Source organism: Hibiscus syriacus, unplaced genomic scaffold, assembly GCF_006381635.1.
Source record: "Hibiscus syriacus cultivar Baekdansim isolate YM2019G1 unplaced genomic scaffold, ASM638163v2 tig00110769_pilon, whole genome shotgun sequence".
Classification (NCBI taxonomy): Eukaryota; Viridiplantae; Streptophyta; class Magnoliopsida; order Malvales; family Malvaceae; genus Hibiscus; species Hibiscus syriacus.
The window spans coordinates 42,727-61,285 of NW_024062853.1; the positions used below are offsets into that span (position 1 = coordinate 42,727).

General features: G+C 32.5%; 1 protein-coding gene across 1 annotated transcript; it reads right to left on the reverse strand.

Annotated features, from left to right (window-relative positions):
* Positions 1-352: 352 nt before the first annotated feature.
* Positions 353-6,440, reverse strand: LOC120139664 (endonuclease III homolog 1, chloroplastic). The gene is made up of 11 exons (XM_039154826.1): positions 6,275-6,440; positions 6,077-6,201; positions 5,342-5,405; positions 4,974-5,042; positions 4,453-4,571; positions 3,337-3,403; positions 2,315-2,406; positions 1,979-2,116; positions 1,798-1,902; positions 1,061-1,144; positions 353-692 (listed from the first exon to the last, which is right to left on the reverse strand). The coding sequence occupies exons 1-11, from the start codon at positions 6,423-6,425 to the stop codon at positions 549-551; spliced, it is 1,158 nt and encodes a 385-aa protein (XP_039010757.1). The 5' UTR covers positions 6,426-6,440; the 3' UTR covers positions 353-548.
* Positions 6,441-18,559: the final 12,119 nt, after the last annotated feature.

Here is an 18,559-nt window from a genome sequence, read left to right on the forward strand (position 1 = left end):
AATAGCAAATGAAAGAAGAATAAATGAACTTTACCCATAAAAGGTGAGTGAGTAATTACAAGGTAGTATATATTCAGAATTTTCTTAACCTATTGACATGAACACACACCTTGCAGATGTAACTACTCGAACTCAGAACCATGCTTTTTACCATTAATGTCACTCGATAGGTTTCACAGCATCAGTAATAAAGCTTTGATAAAGTCAAAACCAAATCATGCAAGCAATATGCAACACATGCTTTGATTTTCATAACAATATATACATGACATAACTTTCCAAATTCTTGTCATGACAGATTTTCAGTAACAACTTTATACAAGTCTCTCCTCAAAAAGCATATATGCTTCTAAGCCCCGCAACAAAATAGAAAGAAAGGTTCACAATCACACCTAGCAATACTTGTAAATTTCAATAAGATATGAATACATCTAGTTAGATATTAGAATATCAAGTTGCAGCATATTACAATTCAATTAACCCGGCCTTGATCAAAGCTCAAGGGACCAAAATGGAATTTAAAATCCCGTTTCCAAGAATTAAAATGATCAAAGCTTTTTTCTAACACCAGATTTTTTAACCTTGGATGAAGGGCTTGAGGCTTCCTTGAATGCAGACGGGCAAAACTCAGTAATGCTGCAGGAATCGCATCGTGGCCTGAGTGGGGTACAAATCGTCTGTCCAAATCCCACCTGTTCAAATTCAAATTTAGTCATAAAAGCATTAGGTTGTTCGACCTTAGTTGCATAAATTCAGAGGTTGGCGATAAGATCATATGAAACACATTACCAAAAGGAATTGCAGTAGTAGTAATCACAAGTTATATAAAGATTGGAAAATTTACGAAAACAAGGATGCAGAAACCATGCTAACGTGTCTTAGGTGAACTTAAATGTTTAAGGCACTAACCATGGAGGTATGACCTATACCAACGAATGTAGCATGAACAAAGCCATTCATAGATAAGATAAATTTCACCCCATGCATGCATCTAAAGTATTCGTATATAAGAGTGCATATTTATGTGTGAGCAGATCAAATAAATGAAATAGCTACGTACCAAAAGAGGGTTAATTGGTACCCATTCCTCCTTCGGAAGCCACTGTTGTAATGCCACTCTTGTTTCCTCTGGAGATAAAGTTTTCTAGCAAGCCAACACAATAAATGAGTAATGATACATGCCATTTGTTTAAATACGAAAAGGGAAAGAGCATCCACTAAACAAATCTTCCATAGAAGAAAGACGCCATTTCCAATTTGTAGTAACTCGGGACTAATAAATCAAATTTTCTTTGTACAAGGTTTAAAATTCCAATTGGAAGTTGTACAATAATATTTGTTTCGAAGTGGTGACTAAGAAAAATGTGGAAAGAGGGAGGAACAAATATCATTTTGCTACTTTGAAGTCAAATTACTGTCAAGAAGTAATATCTCCAGAGGCCTTACATCCACTGGGTTAACTGAGTTGAGTAAAATATTAACAGATAATTCCTAAAATCTTTATTCAAATATGGCATCGAAGCACTTATCAAAATATTACAGGCACTAAATCCATGTCATCTATCTTCAGACACTGAAACGCATTTTAAGTTCCAAATTTCTGTGTTACCTACAATCCTGATTAAATTCAGATAGATACTCAAATTGAGCACTTCTAATGCTAAAAATATTTTATAAAGAAAAATGAACAATTAATCAAAATAAGGAAAGAACAATTTCAAGAGTACATAAAAGAATAAAGAACTAAACATAAAACATCTAACTTCTTGCCATCATCAATGTATAAGATTGAGGTACCTGTTTTGTCCCAGGTCGAGACACCCATCCAAGCCGATTGGAAATGCGGTGCACATGAGTATCTACACATATCCCTTGAACATCATTCCACGCAATATTCATAACCTAAAGCACCATTCAATCAAACAACAGTAAAAATTCAGTGTACATATAATCTGAAAATGGTATGCAGTTACCCTACCAAATGAGCCATCTTTGGGCCTATCCCTGGAAGTAAGAGTAATTCCTCCAATGACCTTGGAATGTCCCCATGATACTTCATAAGACAGATTTTTGCAATTTTCTTCATATTAGTAGCTTTCTTTGGATAAAACCCAACCTAAAACAAAGAAAATGGAATTTCATAACTCCTACAGTAGCCGAGAAAGAAGCAGGGGAAGGGGATAGACAAGAATTGAGTAGGGAATAAGATAAAGTTACAGCTTACAGGCAAAAAAAAATTCTATACCTAGTCTGGACTAGCACACATAGGTCAAAAGGAAAACCATCGGTTTAAGTGATTTCTAGGATGACATACCGGGTAGATCAACTCCTTGATAGTTTCTTCATCGGCTTTGTCAATAGCATCAGGAGTCAGAAGACAATTCTGACCTAGACGTTGAATTGCTCCTGCATGTAGAGCATCATTATTAAAATGTTAAGAACATTATCAACAAAGTTCAGAAAATACTAGACCTATAGAAAGTTCCAATGATGTTAGAATCAAATAACATGATATCATTTACATCTCATATGTTGCAAAGATATTCCTTACCTAAATCTTTATAAGGCAAAATTTAAGAGTGGCAGTGGCCTTATTCAAAGCTATATTTTGTTAGGGGAGGATGGAAGGGTTGCCTAGGACCTATCCTGAACTAGAACTTCATTCAAAGAAAGTTCTTTGCCATTGAAGCAGGCTCGATTGATGATTCAAAAACGTTTTTAGTCATTCATGACCATTACCAGTACATGCTCATGTCCCAAGTCTAAGCTACACAGAGAAAAAAAAACGTTTTTTCTCTTTCATCTCAATTTAACTAATTTGATTTGATAATGTCATTTTCCTACTTCAAGTGCTCAGAAGCATCTGCTATTTTAGAATTTTTAATTTCATATTGTGGTAGAGTTATATAAACTTCTAAAACTTTTTCCATATCATTTTCTTCTGCAGTTAAAATTACAAGCACAACCTATCGAGGAATCAGTTAAATTAAATAGTGTACAGTTATTTTTGAGTATCCAGATATAGGAACAACCATGCAACCACAATGTAACAATTTAATTCATCATGCATAAAAAATGAACTCATATTTGGAAATTTAGATTACAAGCAAAATATCCATGATATGCTTTGAAGAGAACATTTTCGTCATAAAAAGTAGCAAAAGTATAATGCTTAAGAATTTTCTGGTGCAACACTTTTGACCGTCTCCAAGGAAACATCTAGATGCCCCGATTTCATACCATTGCAAGTTATAAATAGAACGTGAAATACTTCAAGAGGATGATTAGTTGAAGTGAGATATAATTGTAAACTAAACTAAAAGATTAGGGGTTTACCATGAGTAACATGATCTTTGGTTTGGCTAGATAGTAGTGACGATATCAAGACAGCAAATCTTCTTTCCTAACAGTGAGATTTAAAAGTTATATCCATTTGTTACATGTTCTCAAGCATATATAGTTAAACATCCATGAAATAGAAAAGAATCAGTAAATAAGAATCTAAAACAGATGTCTTTAGGAAGCAAAGAAACTTCAATGGAATTACTTCATATTAACAATGATGAAATTGTACTTCCGGAATCTAGACTCCACTGAGGGAGCTTGAAGCCAAGGTCGTGGCTAATAAGAAAATCAGTCCTTCAATAAAAGCTTAACAGAGAGATAAAGTGATATTCACAGTCAATAATTGAATATATAATATAGTAGCCAGTGCTGCAAAGTGAGAATCTTAAGCTCGAGTATTGTTGAGCTCGACTCGACTCAAAAAGTTCAAATCTGAGCTCGACTTGAAAGCTCGCGAGCTTAAAATTGTCAAGATCGACTTGAACTAGAAATCAAAAATTGAAACTTGACTCGAGCTCAAAAACACTTGAATTCAAAACATTCAGACTTAGCTCGAATATGAACCTTAAGTACATGAAAACCTTATATTGCATTTAAAAAAATAACATATAAATGTTAATATTATTAATAATTTAATTTAAAAAATTAAAAAATTAATATATATTTTTTTCAGTTACTCGCGAGCTTTTCGAGTCGAATATCAAGTAGCTCGTTTCGGCTCGTTAAGAACTCGAGTCGAGTCCATTCGGTTTGAGTATTGACCGAGCTTTCACCGAGTCGAACTCAAGCAGCTCGTGATCTATCTCGTCTCATTTACATCCCTAACAAGAATCAATGATATTTAAACTACAACATGAAGCACATACCATATTGACATTATGCAGTTTTTCTGGCTAATAAATGTGTGGTTCAATAATTCTTAGCGGTAGTCTCAGATTATATAAAGCACTTCAGTTCCCTTTACTTTAAATACCAGATTTGATCTCTTGAACTTAAGAACCAAAAAGGGCATCATAAATACAAGGAAAAATACAGCAGAAAATGATAAATTATTGATCATGAACGAACTATCCAGTATCCACCTACAAGTGATCAGAAAGATTGTACCTTGGGTGGAAGAACACTTCCGGCTTTCTCACATCCCATAGTATCTACAGGTGCATCTTCCAAGGACCTCATTTTTCTTATTCCTTGAAGCACTTTATCCCAATTGGCAGGTGCTTTGCCTGAATCATATAGAACAAGTCAACAGCAAATGCATCAGCTTTTGTGTTTTAACCCTCAAAACAAATGCACTGGGAAAAAGGTCTTGTCGATCAAAATTGTCACATTGTCCCATTTTTTACATGGACCTCTTCATTAAGTAGAGAGAATCTTCCAAACACATTCTCTATAGACAGAAGTCTATAAGTTTCTATATTCGAACCATAATGACAGGGTACAAACACCAACTGCAAACATCAGCAACTATAAACAGACTATTCAATTTATTTATAGGAGAAAAGTGCATACAAGCTAGAGCAAATTGGTATGCACTTATACATATAAATTTTCCGTCAGAAAAAACTCTCTACTTCTCCTGTAATTTCAAGTACCATTTCCACAAGCACATAATTTTCATTGTTTACCTCCCGATCCAGTTGGAGAAGTAACACCAACACCCAAATTAAGCTCATCACATGTGGACTTTGACTTTCCTGCAAAACCATCATTATGTCAAACTAGACAGAGCCGGGGAGATTACCCATTAAAAATAGACAAAATTGAGCATATGTATATATCATATCCATGCATCTATCCATCTATATGCCTGGGTGTAAATGTTATGTGGAGGTCTATATGTTCCCATATGTGAAATAGGAATACAGCATGATACCGATGTGCAAGTTCTCATGATATGATGAAATGTATAACATCCTGCAATTATTCCATGATATGTAATAACTAGACGCATTGACATTGTAAATCCATCATAGAATTGCAATGGAAATCCTACCTGACCGACCAGATCCATCTACCTTCTTGTATGCAAATTCCTCTATGTCAGGTAGGCCACACCGCTGTGCAAAAAGACAATATATTTTGTATGGTCAAGAACCAAATCTTTTCTAAGTCAAATAAGAACCCAACTAGCTGTATTGGTAAGTAAAAGAAAAAGCAAATCTTTGCCAGCGACTGAGAATCAAGTCTCAGTGCTTCAATTTTCATGTAGAATTTGAAGGGTTGATTCTAAAAGGAGGCTACCCCACCTTGAGTTATCAATCCATTAAATTCAAATCATCTTAACAAACAAAAACAGTTGTAAAACGTCAATTTTGGAGTGATACAGTAACATGACACTGTTAAATGATGAATTTCAGAGTATATAAACATTTTCTGTTAAATGATGAATTTCAGAGTATATAAACATTTTCTAGGCTCATATAGGATAAAATTCCACCAGTTAGGAAGACCATTATATGGCGCATACTCAAACATAAGTAGACCGTCATGATCATCCGCATATATGAAAAAAAATAACTTTTTAAAATATCAGTATAAACATGTCAACACGTTGTATCCGACATCGCCTCGAGTAAACTAGGAAACATCAACAATGAACAAAAGAATCTTTGTTTACATAAAAGGAAATTTTTAACAGCAGAGCAGACTACAAACAAATATAAACCCTTTAATGTTGCATAATAAAGAATTACTGAAAAAAGACAAAAAAAAAATCCAATGGTCTTACGCTATGATTTTTGTTTTCTGCTTTGGTATTATTCTCTTCCACGACATCCACTGTCTTTTTAACCCTCTTTTTCCTCGTATAAGTTCGGACTTCTGGCAAAGAGGTGTTGTTGGTCACTCCAGAACCTGCAAATACCCAAAAGTTCAGCATTAAAAGGAATCAAAGAAGCAAGAAGAATACTATATAGGGATTTAAAACCTGGGTTTGGGTTTTCGTTTGGAGAAGAAGAAGAAGAAAGGGCTTTGACAGTGAACAGTGTTATTGGCATTGTGCTGCTCGATTTCATTCCTCCCAATGCCAATCCAATACCAAAACGAAGTGGGCATCCCCTCGATACAACAACATACATTCTTTTTTGTTCAGTAATTGAGGAAATATTATTATTGTATTTGTTAATAGCGCTGTTGAAACAAAACTAAGAATTGATTCCACGATTAGAAGTCCCGATTTCTTAATTGAATTGAATTTAATTTTTTTTCCATGCAATACCTAAATTAATTCTAATATTCAATATTTAATCTACAAGGTGTAAAAAGAAATAGGATTCATTAACAAATTAATGTCAGTTAAATAAATTTAAAATAAGATATTTGCATTTTCTTATTATTTGTTGTACTCCTTCCGAACTTTTTCTATAAGGCTAATTTTTGTTATAATTTATTTGTATATTAAATTCTTTGAAATAACGCATTCAATAGTCTTTGAAAGTCAATGTCCTGCGGGGTGTTCACTGTTCGGTTACCAAACTGAAATTTTAGTATGTTAATTTTAGGTTCGGTAATGTTTTTTTTTTTATTTTGATTTCGGTTAATTCAGTTCAAAATCAATTAATTAACTGAATTAATCGAATTAATCAAAATTATTAAATATTAAATATTATATATATATTATTTAGTTTTAGGAGTGTTTGAACTCAATTTTTATAGAATTAATCTACCAAAGTAACCGAATAAACCAAAAAAAAATATTTAATATATAATATATATTATTTATAAATTTCGGTTAATTCGATTAATTCGATTAACTGAACTTAGTTTGGTTCGGTTATTTTTTTTAAAAAAAGTTTAATTCGATTAATGGTTAATAAGAGGAAATTCGATTAATAGAATTTACGTAATTCGATTCAGTCAATTAATTGAACTACCCGTTTGAACAACCTTAATGTCCTCCAATTAGTCATGATCCATTGACATTACTACATTACTTCTGACATACCTACGTGTAAAGATAAAAAAAAGTTAAAAAACTGAATTTTAAATGAAACCATATCTTAAAATCTCTAATAATAAGTTCAAATGAACAATTTTACTTAAAATTATCGTCATTTGTCATTTGCTTCGCTTGATCGGTTTAGGTAGTCCTAACTCAAAATCATTCCACATTATTCTCTAGGATGCGGTCAATTTCGTTCTGACTAAAATTTTAAGTATAATGATAAAAAATACCTCTAAAATTTAACAATCGTAAACTGTAATGTAATTACTTTTATATATATATTTATGAAATACGTTAATTATAATATAAATTATATTTATATTTATAACATCAATGTTAAATTAAATATTTTATTTGAAATTTTAATTATTTTAAAATTTTTAATTATTTTTTAATTTATCTAAATAATATTTTAATATTAATCTAAATATTATTTTAATATTTTTAACTTATCTAAATATTTTTGATTTATATTTGTTAGTCAAATTATAACATATAAATAAGAGGGTTGGTGGTTAGTAAAATTATAATATATTTGAAATAGGCTCTCATCAGGCCTCTGACACTGGTGTAGATGCTGTATCTGAACTTATAGGCGAAGATGATGATAATCCATTACTTGTGTCAGAAGCCAAAGATGAGAAAATAAGTAGTGTCAGACGAGAGGATGATACACTTAGTTATAAAATGGGTCTCCATGTAAAAAATAGTACCTCAGTTGGTCATGAGTCGACAAGTAAAGGAAGTGAAGTTGAATGTTCTCAGCTTGATGCATCTTTGCCCCAGCCAAGAGAAGGAGCTACTGAACATGATGAAGGATCATCCTCAGAAATATCTAAGTATAGTTTTAGTCGAAAAGGCATTCTGATAAGGATCTTAACAATCCAAAACCATGCAAGTCTCGGAAACCAATAGATTATTGCTCCGATTTATCACAATAGTATAGTACCACTTCGTTTTGTGGAACTGAAGAGTGAAGACTATACACCAGATGGGTTTTATGGTGTTGGCTGGGCGTGATCGTCCCTTCATGCCCTTGAATAGCTATGAGCATATAATATGTGAGTAGGACAATTTGCTTTGTAAATCAAGAGTAGTAGATTCTGCCTTATGGGTTTGCAGATAAGATTTCTTATCTTCTAGTTGATTTATGATTATATCCATTTCTTTAGGGAAAGAGATGAAGAGTTAGATGCAATTGCTCCCTCTGCTCAAGCTATGGTATTTCATTTGAAGCACTTGAATGGTTTAGCCAAGGAGCGGGTTACTGTTGATGACTTGCAGATAGCGTCATTGCTTTCTCTTTTTGTATGGGATAAATTTTGTGGGCAGTGGTAGAAGTGGTATTGTAGAAAGGAATGGGAAAGCAGTATCTGGTTCTAACTATAAGAAGCTTGTGATCCGCATGACATACGTGAAGAGATGGATCCTGAATACTTTTGCAGGTGAATTCCATGGTGGCCTCTTGTTGGATGCAAATTTGGATCAATGGATGCTGCAGCAAAGGTTTGTTATATTTCTTGTTAGGTTTAGATTGTAATGCTGACAATAGGGATTTGATGAATTTTAGATTATTTACTGGGTTCATTATCGTTCCTTTTAAATTGTTGGAAGGCCATTGAGGAAATAAAAAAGAAAAGGTAAATTATTGGTTCCCAGAAACTGATCATCTTCAACTGGTTGAACTTTTTATTATCAGATGTTGCAATCATTTAACTCCCTTACCGAAAGAAAAAGTTGTTTATCTTCCTACTCAAGGAAGCAATGCAGCGGCACCCATGCCTGCAAACCCTCATGTGGTTAATCTACACGCATAATTCTCCCACTCCCTATTTAATATTTTTCTTATCTATTCCATTTGTTATAATTAATCTGCTTACTTTACCATAATTTAGATGCCATCGTTAAATATGCAAATTTAAACTTCTGGTTTTTTATCATTTGTGTTGCGGAAGACGGCTATCGGATAGAGCAAAATCGTAACTGAGAATTTGAAAAAATAAAAATTAAGATAAAAGAGACACAAAATTTACGTGGAAAACTCTTGAATAATATAGGGTAAAAACCACAGGCAACGGTAGAAGAATTTTACTATTAGAAAATAGGAATTACAACTTTTCTCAATCGACCAAGGAGAAAACAATGATAATTCTCTCTTGATAAAAAGGAGAAAACAACTCTTAAGAAACTCTCTAAATTCTTTCTAGTATTGGAAGAAATCTAGAATGCTTTGGGATGATTTTGAAGCTAAATGAGCTAGGGTATTTATAGTTGAAACTTAAGGACTAATCTTGATGACTAAATTAGGTATTTTACCCTTGCTAATTTTCAACAATTTTGGCTCCTAATTAATTTTTAGCCGCCCATGTGTTTCCTCTTTCTTAGACTTTCAATAATCTTTCACTTGAAGATTTGATTGGAACAATCATATCTTCACACCATTCTTTCTTCTTGTACCATCATGTTGCTTATGTTTCCGTCAAGCCACAAGAGGATCGGCACCATATAAATTTATCAGCATTGATCGCCTTCGTCATTAAATCTGCTATGTTGTCTTTGGTATGAATCTTCTGCATATCTATTGTCCCTTCTTCAACCTTTTCACGAATGAAATGGTACTGAACTCGTATGTGCTTTGTCCTTGAATGAAATGCTAGATTCTTTACTAGATGCAAGGCGCTTTGACTGTCACAAAATAGAGAGACATACTCTTAATTGTGCACAAGCTCCTCCAATAGCATCTTCAATCAAATTGCTTCTTTATTGGCTTGTGTAGCTGCTACATATTTTGCCTCTATTGTGGACGTAGCCACAACTGACTGCGATTTTGAAACCCAGCTTACAGCTCCACCAGCAACTTTGAACACATATCCTGTAGTAGATTTGCTTTTATCCAAATCCTCTGCATAGTCAGAATCTACATAATCATTTATTAGTAAGTTTGATCCTCCGTAATATAATGCAACATTTGAGGTTCCTTTGATGTATCTCAGGATCCTCTTCACTATATTCTAATGCTATTTGTCTGGATTTGCCATGTACCGACTAACCACTCCCACAGCTTGTGTAATGTCTGGTCTTGTATATATCATAGCGAACATTAAACTTCCCACTGCTGATGCATACGGTACTCGAGACATCTCTATCCTTTCTTCTTCACTGTTAGGACTCATACTGGATGATAATTTGAAGTTAATAGGAAGAGGAGTAGAAATTGGCTTACAATCTTGCATGCTAAATCGTGACAAGATCTTCTTCAAGTAATTCTTTTGTGAAAGCCAAATCTTCCTATTACTTCTGTCTCGGTGAATTTGCATCCCTAGAATCTTGTTTGCTTATCACAAGTCCTTCATTTCAAATTCCCTAGCCAGTTGTGCCTTCAATTCATCAATATGATCTTTGTTGGGTCATGCAACCAACATGTCATCCACATACAACATCAATATAACAAAATCGTTATCACCAGACCTTTTGAAATAAGCACAAGGTCTGCATTAAGTCTGTTGTATCCAAGGCACATAATGAAGGAATCGAATCTCTTATACCAACACCTCGGCGCATGCTTTAGTCCGCACAGAGATTTGTTCAACCTGCAAACCAAGTTCTTCTTTTCTTTTTCTTCAAAACCTTCAGGCTGAAGCATGTAAATCTCTTCTTCAAGATTTCCATGAAGAAAAACTATTTTAACATCTAGCTGCTCTAGATGTAAGTTCAATGTAGCACACATTGCCAAAACTACTCGAATTGTTGTTAGTCGAACCACAGGAGAAAATATTTCATTGAAATCAATACCTTCTTTTTGAGCATATCCTTTGACCACTAGTCTTGCACGATACCTCTCAACTTGATCGTCACCATTTCGCTTGATTTTGAAAACCCATTTGTTACCAATTGGCTTCCTTCCTTGTGGTAGTGGCACAAGGCCCCATGTATTATTTTTATGAAGGGCTTTGATTTCTTCTTGCATCGCCATCATCCACAGTGAAGCATCTGAGTTGTTTATTGCCTCCTGATATGTTGATGGCTCACCGTCCTTTGTTAAAAGACAGTATGCAATATTACCTTCTATAACATAATCTGAGTGCCAATTGGGACGTCTTCTCACATGATCTGATTGACGAGTTGTTGGTGCTTCAGAACTCTTTGGTTCTTGTTCATCATGTGCTGGTTCTGCTTCAGAAGAATCTCCTTGTTCAAACTCTTTTTCCACATGTATCTGAGTAGTCTCTGATTTTTCAGCACTATCATCGTCTTCTTTTCTTTGTAGTTTATCTTCTACAAAGATAACATCTCTACTGATGATCACTTTGCGGGCAGTAGGATCCCACAAGCGATACCCCTTTACTCCATCAGCATACCCCAAGAATTTGCATTTCCTGGATTTTGGATCCAACTTTGAAATTTCTTGGGAGTTATACATCACGTACACTATACTTCCAAATACATGGAGGTTTAAATAATCAACTGGTTTACCAGTCCACGTCTCAATTGGTGTCTTCAGCTCTATTGCAGTTGATAGAGCTCGATTCACCAAATAACAGACGGTATTGACTACTTCTGCCCATAATGATTTTTCTAGGCCTGCATCCCTCAACATTGCTCTTGTTCTTTCTAACAAGGTTATGTTCATCCGCTCTGCCACTCCATTTTGTTGAGGAGTGTTCGCCACTGTGAACTGTCTTTTGATGCATTCTTTCCTGCAAAAGTCATCAAATTCTTCGGTTGTGTATTCTCCTCCATTATATGTTCTGAAACACTTGATCTTAATTCCAGAATCAAGTTCCACCCGCGTTTTGAAGTTTTTGAAAGTTGAAAACACGTTTGACTTCTTCTTAATAGGGTGCACCCAACTTCTCCTGGAGTAGTCATCAATAAATGAGACAAAGTATTTTTCTCCACCTAGGGATGTTACTGGTGCTTGCCATACGTCAGAGTGAACTAATTCTAGAACACTTTTGCCTCTAGAATTTGATGTGTTGAATTTCAACCGGTGCTGCTTACTTGTTATGCAATGCTCACACAAAGTAAGTGATACCTTTGTTAAGCCTGTAAGTAGCTTTTGCTCCACAAAGACTTTCATTCCTTGTTCTGACATGTGTCTAAGTTTCTGATGCCATAACATTGCAGAATTTGAACTACATGAGGCAACAGAGGCTTCTGGTTCTAGCAAAGACTCTCCCTTCAGCATGTACAAGTTTGCTGCTATCTTTTCGCCTTTCAGCACCAAAAGCGCTCCACGGAACACCTTCATGATTCCTTTACGTGTACGTGTTTCAATCTTGCTTGCATTATTATCCAACAATCCGTAGGATAATAAATTTTTCTTCAGGCCCTTTACGTGCCGCACATCTCAAACAACTTTAATTGTTCCATCATACATCTTCAATTTGATGGTTCCCACGCCAACAATCTCCAAGACATGATCATTGCAACTATACACAGATCCTCCTGAGACAGGTTCATAATGATGGAACCATTCTCTTCTTGAGGGCATGTGATATGTTGCTCCCGAATCAATGAGCCATATATCTGCAAATCTTTTTCTGCCTTCCACGGTGGTTGACGCTTCACAGCATAGAGCATCTCCATCATCTGAAGTGTTTGTGGTATTACCTTGTGGATTGGAGTTTTTATTTAGACTCCAACAATCATTCTTCAAGTGACCCTTCTTTCCACAGTTGTAGCACTTTAAATTCTTCTTGCTCCTCGACTTCGATCTACCATGTTTGTGACTGCTACTTTGGCCACGTTCTGTTGATCTCCCTCTTATCGTTGTCAATGCTTCTGCTTGTTACAGATTTACTTGTCTGTCTTCCTTGTTTTTGTGCTGATTTTCTTCTTGTAGAACAGCAGCTGCAACGTCATCGAAGACTAGACTGGTGACATTACTGTTTGTCAAGTTGATGATGAGTTGATCATACGAATCAGGTAGACTTTGAAGTAGAAGTTTAGCACGTTCTTATTCTCCTATTTTACAGCTTAAGGATGTAAGCTGAGAAAATAAAGTGTTCAGTGTAATTAAGTGCTCCGTCACTGAAGTAGATTCTGGCATACGGAGAGTGTACAATTTTCTCTTAAGGAAAATTTATTGTGCATCGATGTGGCCTTGTATAATTTGGTGAGATGATCCCATATCTCCTTAGCTGTCTTCTTCTCCTCGATGCTTGACAATACTTCATCTGCTAATGCTAGATGAACGTTTGCCATAGCATTTCCGTCCATTTCGATCCATTTGTTGTCGTTTGTGAAATCTACTGGTCTTTCGCTGATAGCTGTTAGACAACCGTCTTTCCTCATGATGGCCTTCATCTTCAATTTTCACAATGAGAAATTTCTCCCATTGAACTTTTCAATATCAAATTTCGTTGCCATTGCTTCGTTTATGGATAGCTCCCACTATTTCACTATCGTGAATAATTCTCTGGAACCTTCAAAGAATGGGTAATACCTTCTTACTTTCTTATGTTGGAGGATCCACCTTTTGGTGGCAACCACAAAGACAATAAGCATATATTACACACTCTAATCTGGCTCTGATACCAATTGTTGCGGAAGACGGCTATCGGATAGAGCAAAATCGCAACTGATAATTTGAGAAAATAAAAATGAAGATAAAATAGACACAAAATTTACGTGGAAAACCCCTGAATAATATAGGGTAAAAACCACGGGCAACGGTAGAAGAATTTCACTATTAGAAAATAGGAATTACAACTTTTCTCAATCGACCAAGGAGAAAACAATGATAATTCTCTCTTGATAAAAAGGAGAAAACAACTCTCAAGAAACTCTCTAAATTCTTTATAGTATTGGAATAAAGCTATAATGCTTTGGGATGGTTTTGAAGCTAAATAAGCTAGGGTATTTATAGTTGAAACTTAAAGACTAATCTTGTAAATACCCTAAAATTAAAGTGACTAAATTGGATATTTTACCCTTGCTAATTTTCAACAATTTTGGCTCCTAATTAATTTTTAGCCGCCCATGTGTTAGACATTCAACAATTAGCCGCCCATGTGTTGCCTCTTTCTTAGACTTTCAACAATTTGTTGCATCTGATTTGTTAAACTACCAAGTTTTATTCATTCTTTGTATATTACTATAGATTGCCTAGTCACTTGAGCTTAATTTTCATAAATTACAAGGATCCAATTATCACTAATTAAAGTAGAAAGACCAATTTCTTAAAATTTACCTGATTTTTTTTATATTTTTTCCACGAAAAACAAAGAAGAGAACAGCGAAAAAGGGATCTCATGGAAAGATTTTATAGCAAACATTTGTTAAAGCTTTATAGAAAGAAAGTCATGGTGTTGTTGAGTAGGGGAACTCAAGAAACACATGTAACCATAGTTGGACCAATGTAGTATTAGTCTAAGTAAATGTAAATTCTTGATGCTAATATAACCTAAGCAACACCATGATATACATACACTACTCTTTGATTGTATGTTTCAAAATATATATTCGGAGATAATCCATCAAACAACCTCAATAGTTAGAGTGAGTGTTACTTTTCATAGAGACCTTGAATTCGAGCAACTACCTCTAAAAGATATGTGCGTTGCCAATGAAAAAAATAAATTATCTTAAAAATAAATATTTATTAAAATATTTTTAATTGTTTAAGTTTTACGTGAAACAAATATTAATATATCTCTAAATTACTCAAAATTTAATTTATATAAATAAAATATTAAATATTTTTAAATTCAAAAGCAGTTAATTTAAAAAAAAATTGAATTGAAAACTAATTTAAAGTTTATATTACCTTTGTATGAGGTGAGGTGGCCAAAAATAAGCACGCCTTGTTGTAGGGCATGCGGTTGGACCACATTTAATAACACAAAGTATCTGCTGAAGATTTTGTGGCTGCCTTGTTTTGCTCCCAAACCAATTTTGGCTTTTACCACCCGATTAAAATGTATTGTTTTAAATAAATCCGAATATTATAACTTTAAATAATTTATGGATTTAAATATTAAATTATTATTTATTGTAGATTCAGAGTGGATGAAAATAAATGTTCATATATATTTTTTATATAAATTCTTATTGTTTTTGAGGATGTGAATTACGAATTCAAACATCTAAATTGTAAAATAAAAAAATATGAACATCTAAGGGGATTTGTAGTGCTTCGGTTTTCAACTTCTAGCAGATTAAGATGTTCAACATATGATTTAAAATTTTGAATTTAAATTTTGTACATTTGATGAATAATAATATTTAGATTGAATTTGAATTTAAATTTAAATAATAATATTTAAATTATTCATTGATGAAAACTGATTCAAATTTTAAACAAATTTAAAGATTCAGATTTGAATAATTAAACCCTATGGGAACGTATTCAAAATTTTCTAGTCCTAAAGAATAGTTGTGGGATAAAGTGTTGCATGCATATCACAAACCCTCGTACTTGAGAATTGACAACATGAAAGTGGATTACTTTACTAATTGCGTTTAAAATTTGATTTTTCTTTCGGTAAGTTATTTATTTTATTAATTATGTTTATCTTGAAATTTTATTTGTATTTATTTTTTATACAAAAATTTTGTGTTAGTAATATATGTGTGCACAGTGTCAAAAATATTTTTGGATGATCCAATGATTATGTTTCTATTATTTAATAAGAAAATATTAAATTAACTATTATAAGTAAGTAGAATATACTTTCGTTTTATAAGGATCTATTTTTAAGTTTTCACTTAAAGTACCAAAAAAAAATCTGAAATGACTTGCGTAAACATACTCAATTATCTTTTCAACTTTTGTTTATCAAGATCTTATTTCATTTTCAAATCGAGATACAATAATATAGAGCAAGTACATTTAGTCGGTTAATTAAGTTATTTATCTTTGTTCTAGGTTATGGGTTCTAGACTTACTATGGAGCATTCCATTTCTTTCCTCTATTCATATTTTCCTTCCTTTTAGGTAGGAATAGAATTAGATTTAATTTTTTTTTAAATATATACAATAGTCTATAGTACTAAATGCTTATGGAGCTTGATGATAAACATGATATAGTGACACGAGTGCAGCTGTGAGCTTAGTTCAAGCACTGTTTGAAAACAGAAGAAGAAACACCGAGCCAAGAACAGCAAATAAAAGAATATTTGGTTGAACACAAAACTCCAACAGAAACGAGAAGGAAAGGGACAAATACCAAAGCCTCTTTAACTCATTCAATAATCTACACATATCTTATGCTCAAATAATGGCATCCCTCACATGGAAAAAAGTTTATTTAATCTGTATTTGCATTAGGAAATATTGGACCACACAACTTCATTAACACATGCCACACACCACTGCAACACCCACTCTCTTTTTTTCTTCTAAGCAATCAAATTATATATATATATATATATTTCTTTCTCATAAAATTTCTAATTTATTTACCGAATAATCAATCTTCTATATTTTATAGTAATATATAGTGTTAGACAATGTGTGGGAAATCTGAAACAAAAATTTGAATGCTGGATATATTAGTTTATGAAAACTTCATTGCACAAATCTTCATATATTTCGCATATAGGGATGGATCGAAGGGAGCGAGTGGGAAGGTCTTCCCTTAAAAATTTAAAATAATTATATATTTTAGATACTTTTTATTATTTTATATTAAAAATCTGTTTTCGCCATTTGAAATTTTATAAGTTTGTTCCCTTTTAAAATTTAAAATTTGTCACTTAACATAAAATTTACGTACGTACCTATCACATATCATCGTATATAAACTATGCTTATGAAAGAAAAATTACATAAAAAGTGTATTTTGTAAATTTTATCAATATTTATTGTTAGTGGAATGATACAAAAATTATATATAAATTTTATTAAGGACTTGATGATTGAAAGTTTGATTTTTGTTGTTGTTTGTTTAGATTATATGGAGAAATATGAAAGATTAAAAATATAGTAATAATTATATTTAGAGTATAAATAATTTAATAATTTTAAATTAATTGAATCAGTATTTGATTAACTCGTGATACTAAATTTAATTATAATTTAAATTATTAGTATAAATATATAAAAATTTAATTAATGACTAAAAGGATCATAACAAAATCACTAAAATTAGATATCAAACATTATTTCGTATAAGAGGCATCATAGGCATAAACATAACAAGAATATAAATATCTAACTTGTTAGTAAATCTATTTAAGAAAAAAAAACCTTGTTAGTAAAGCTATTATTGTAAAAGATGTTAATAATGACTAACGAAATAAATAAATAAATGCATAGAATAAATTAATTTATTTTATAACAAAACACTCTTAAATTAATAATTTTTATCACGGTATAATAAATCAATTTATTTTATTAATTATTACTAATATTTTATTTTATAAAGGAACGAACCTATGATTTTATGTCAGGGTGAACCTCTAAAATTTTAATAGGGGAAAATTTATAAAATTCTAGGGGACAAAAACATATTTTCAATAGAAAATATATAAAAAATTAAAATCTTTTCGAGTTGAGTTGTTCAAGTTTCTGTTTAAACATAATTATAAATATTTATAATATTATCATATTATTTTGTGGTTTAATAGGGTACAAGGGCCTTCTAGCTGCCTGTTCTATCAGAATTTAACAACTCCTCAACTTCCTTGGGTGAGTTTTCCAGAAAAATAATGTCTTCTTGATACTTCCATGTCTGCTTGGTGATGAAATCTGCGACGCGGTTTGCCTCTCTAGGTATATGCTTCCAGAAAAATAATATTATGATATTATTTGATTCAAATTTAAAAGTTTTTCTATAACCATTTACAATATATATATATATATTTCTTCATATTTATTCCATATGTGTATACATATATCATACAAAGTCAAAAAAATCGACTCAAACTTTAAATAAATCTACTAATTATTAAAAGTTTCGAGTTTTTCGAATTACTATTCAAGTTATTTGAGTTATATTTTATAACTCGATTTAAATTATAAATATTTTTAAATTAAATCAAATTGAAAAGACCAATTTTTCGACCTAGTCGAGTTTTTCTCGCCATAAACGTATATATGATTCATGTGATCAACTTTGTTACCAAATGAAGAAAGAAAGCAACTTGATCATCTGCTCTGGTTCTCGAACATTCTGTTATAAACTATTTATATCCTACGATAATTTTTTTTTAAAAAAAAACTTGTAATATAACACCCAAACGAAATGTAAGACCAACTCTTGTAATTTTCATATAAAATACGAAGATGATGGGAGAATATCGTTAATAAACCCTAGAGGA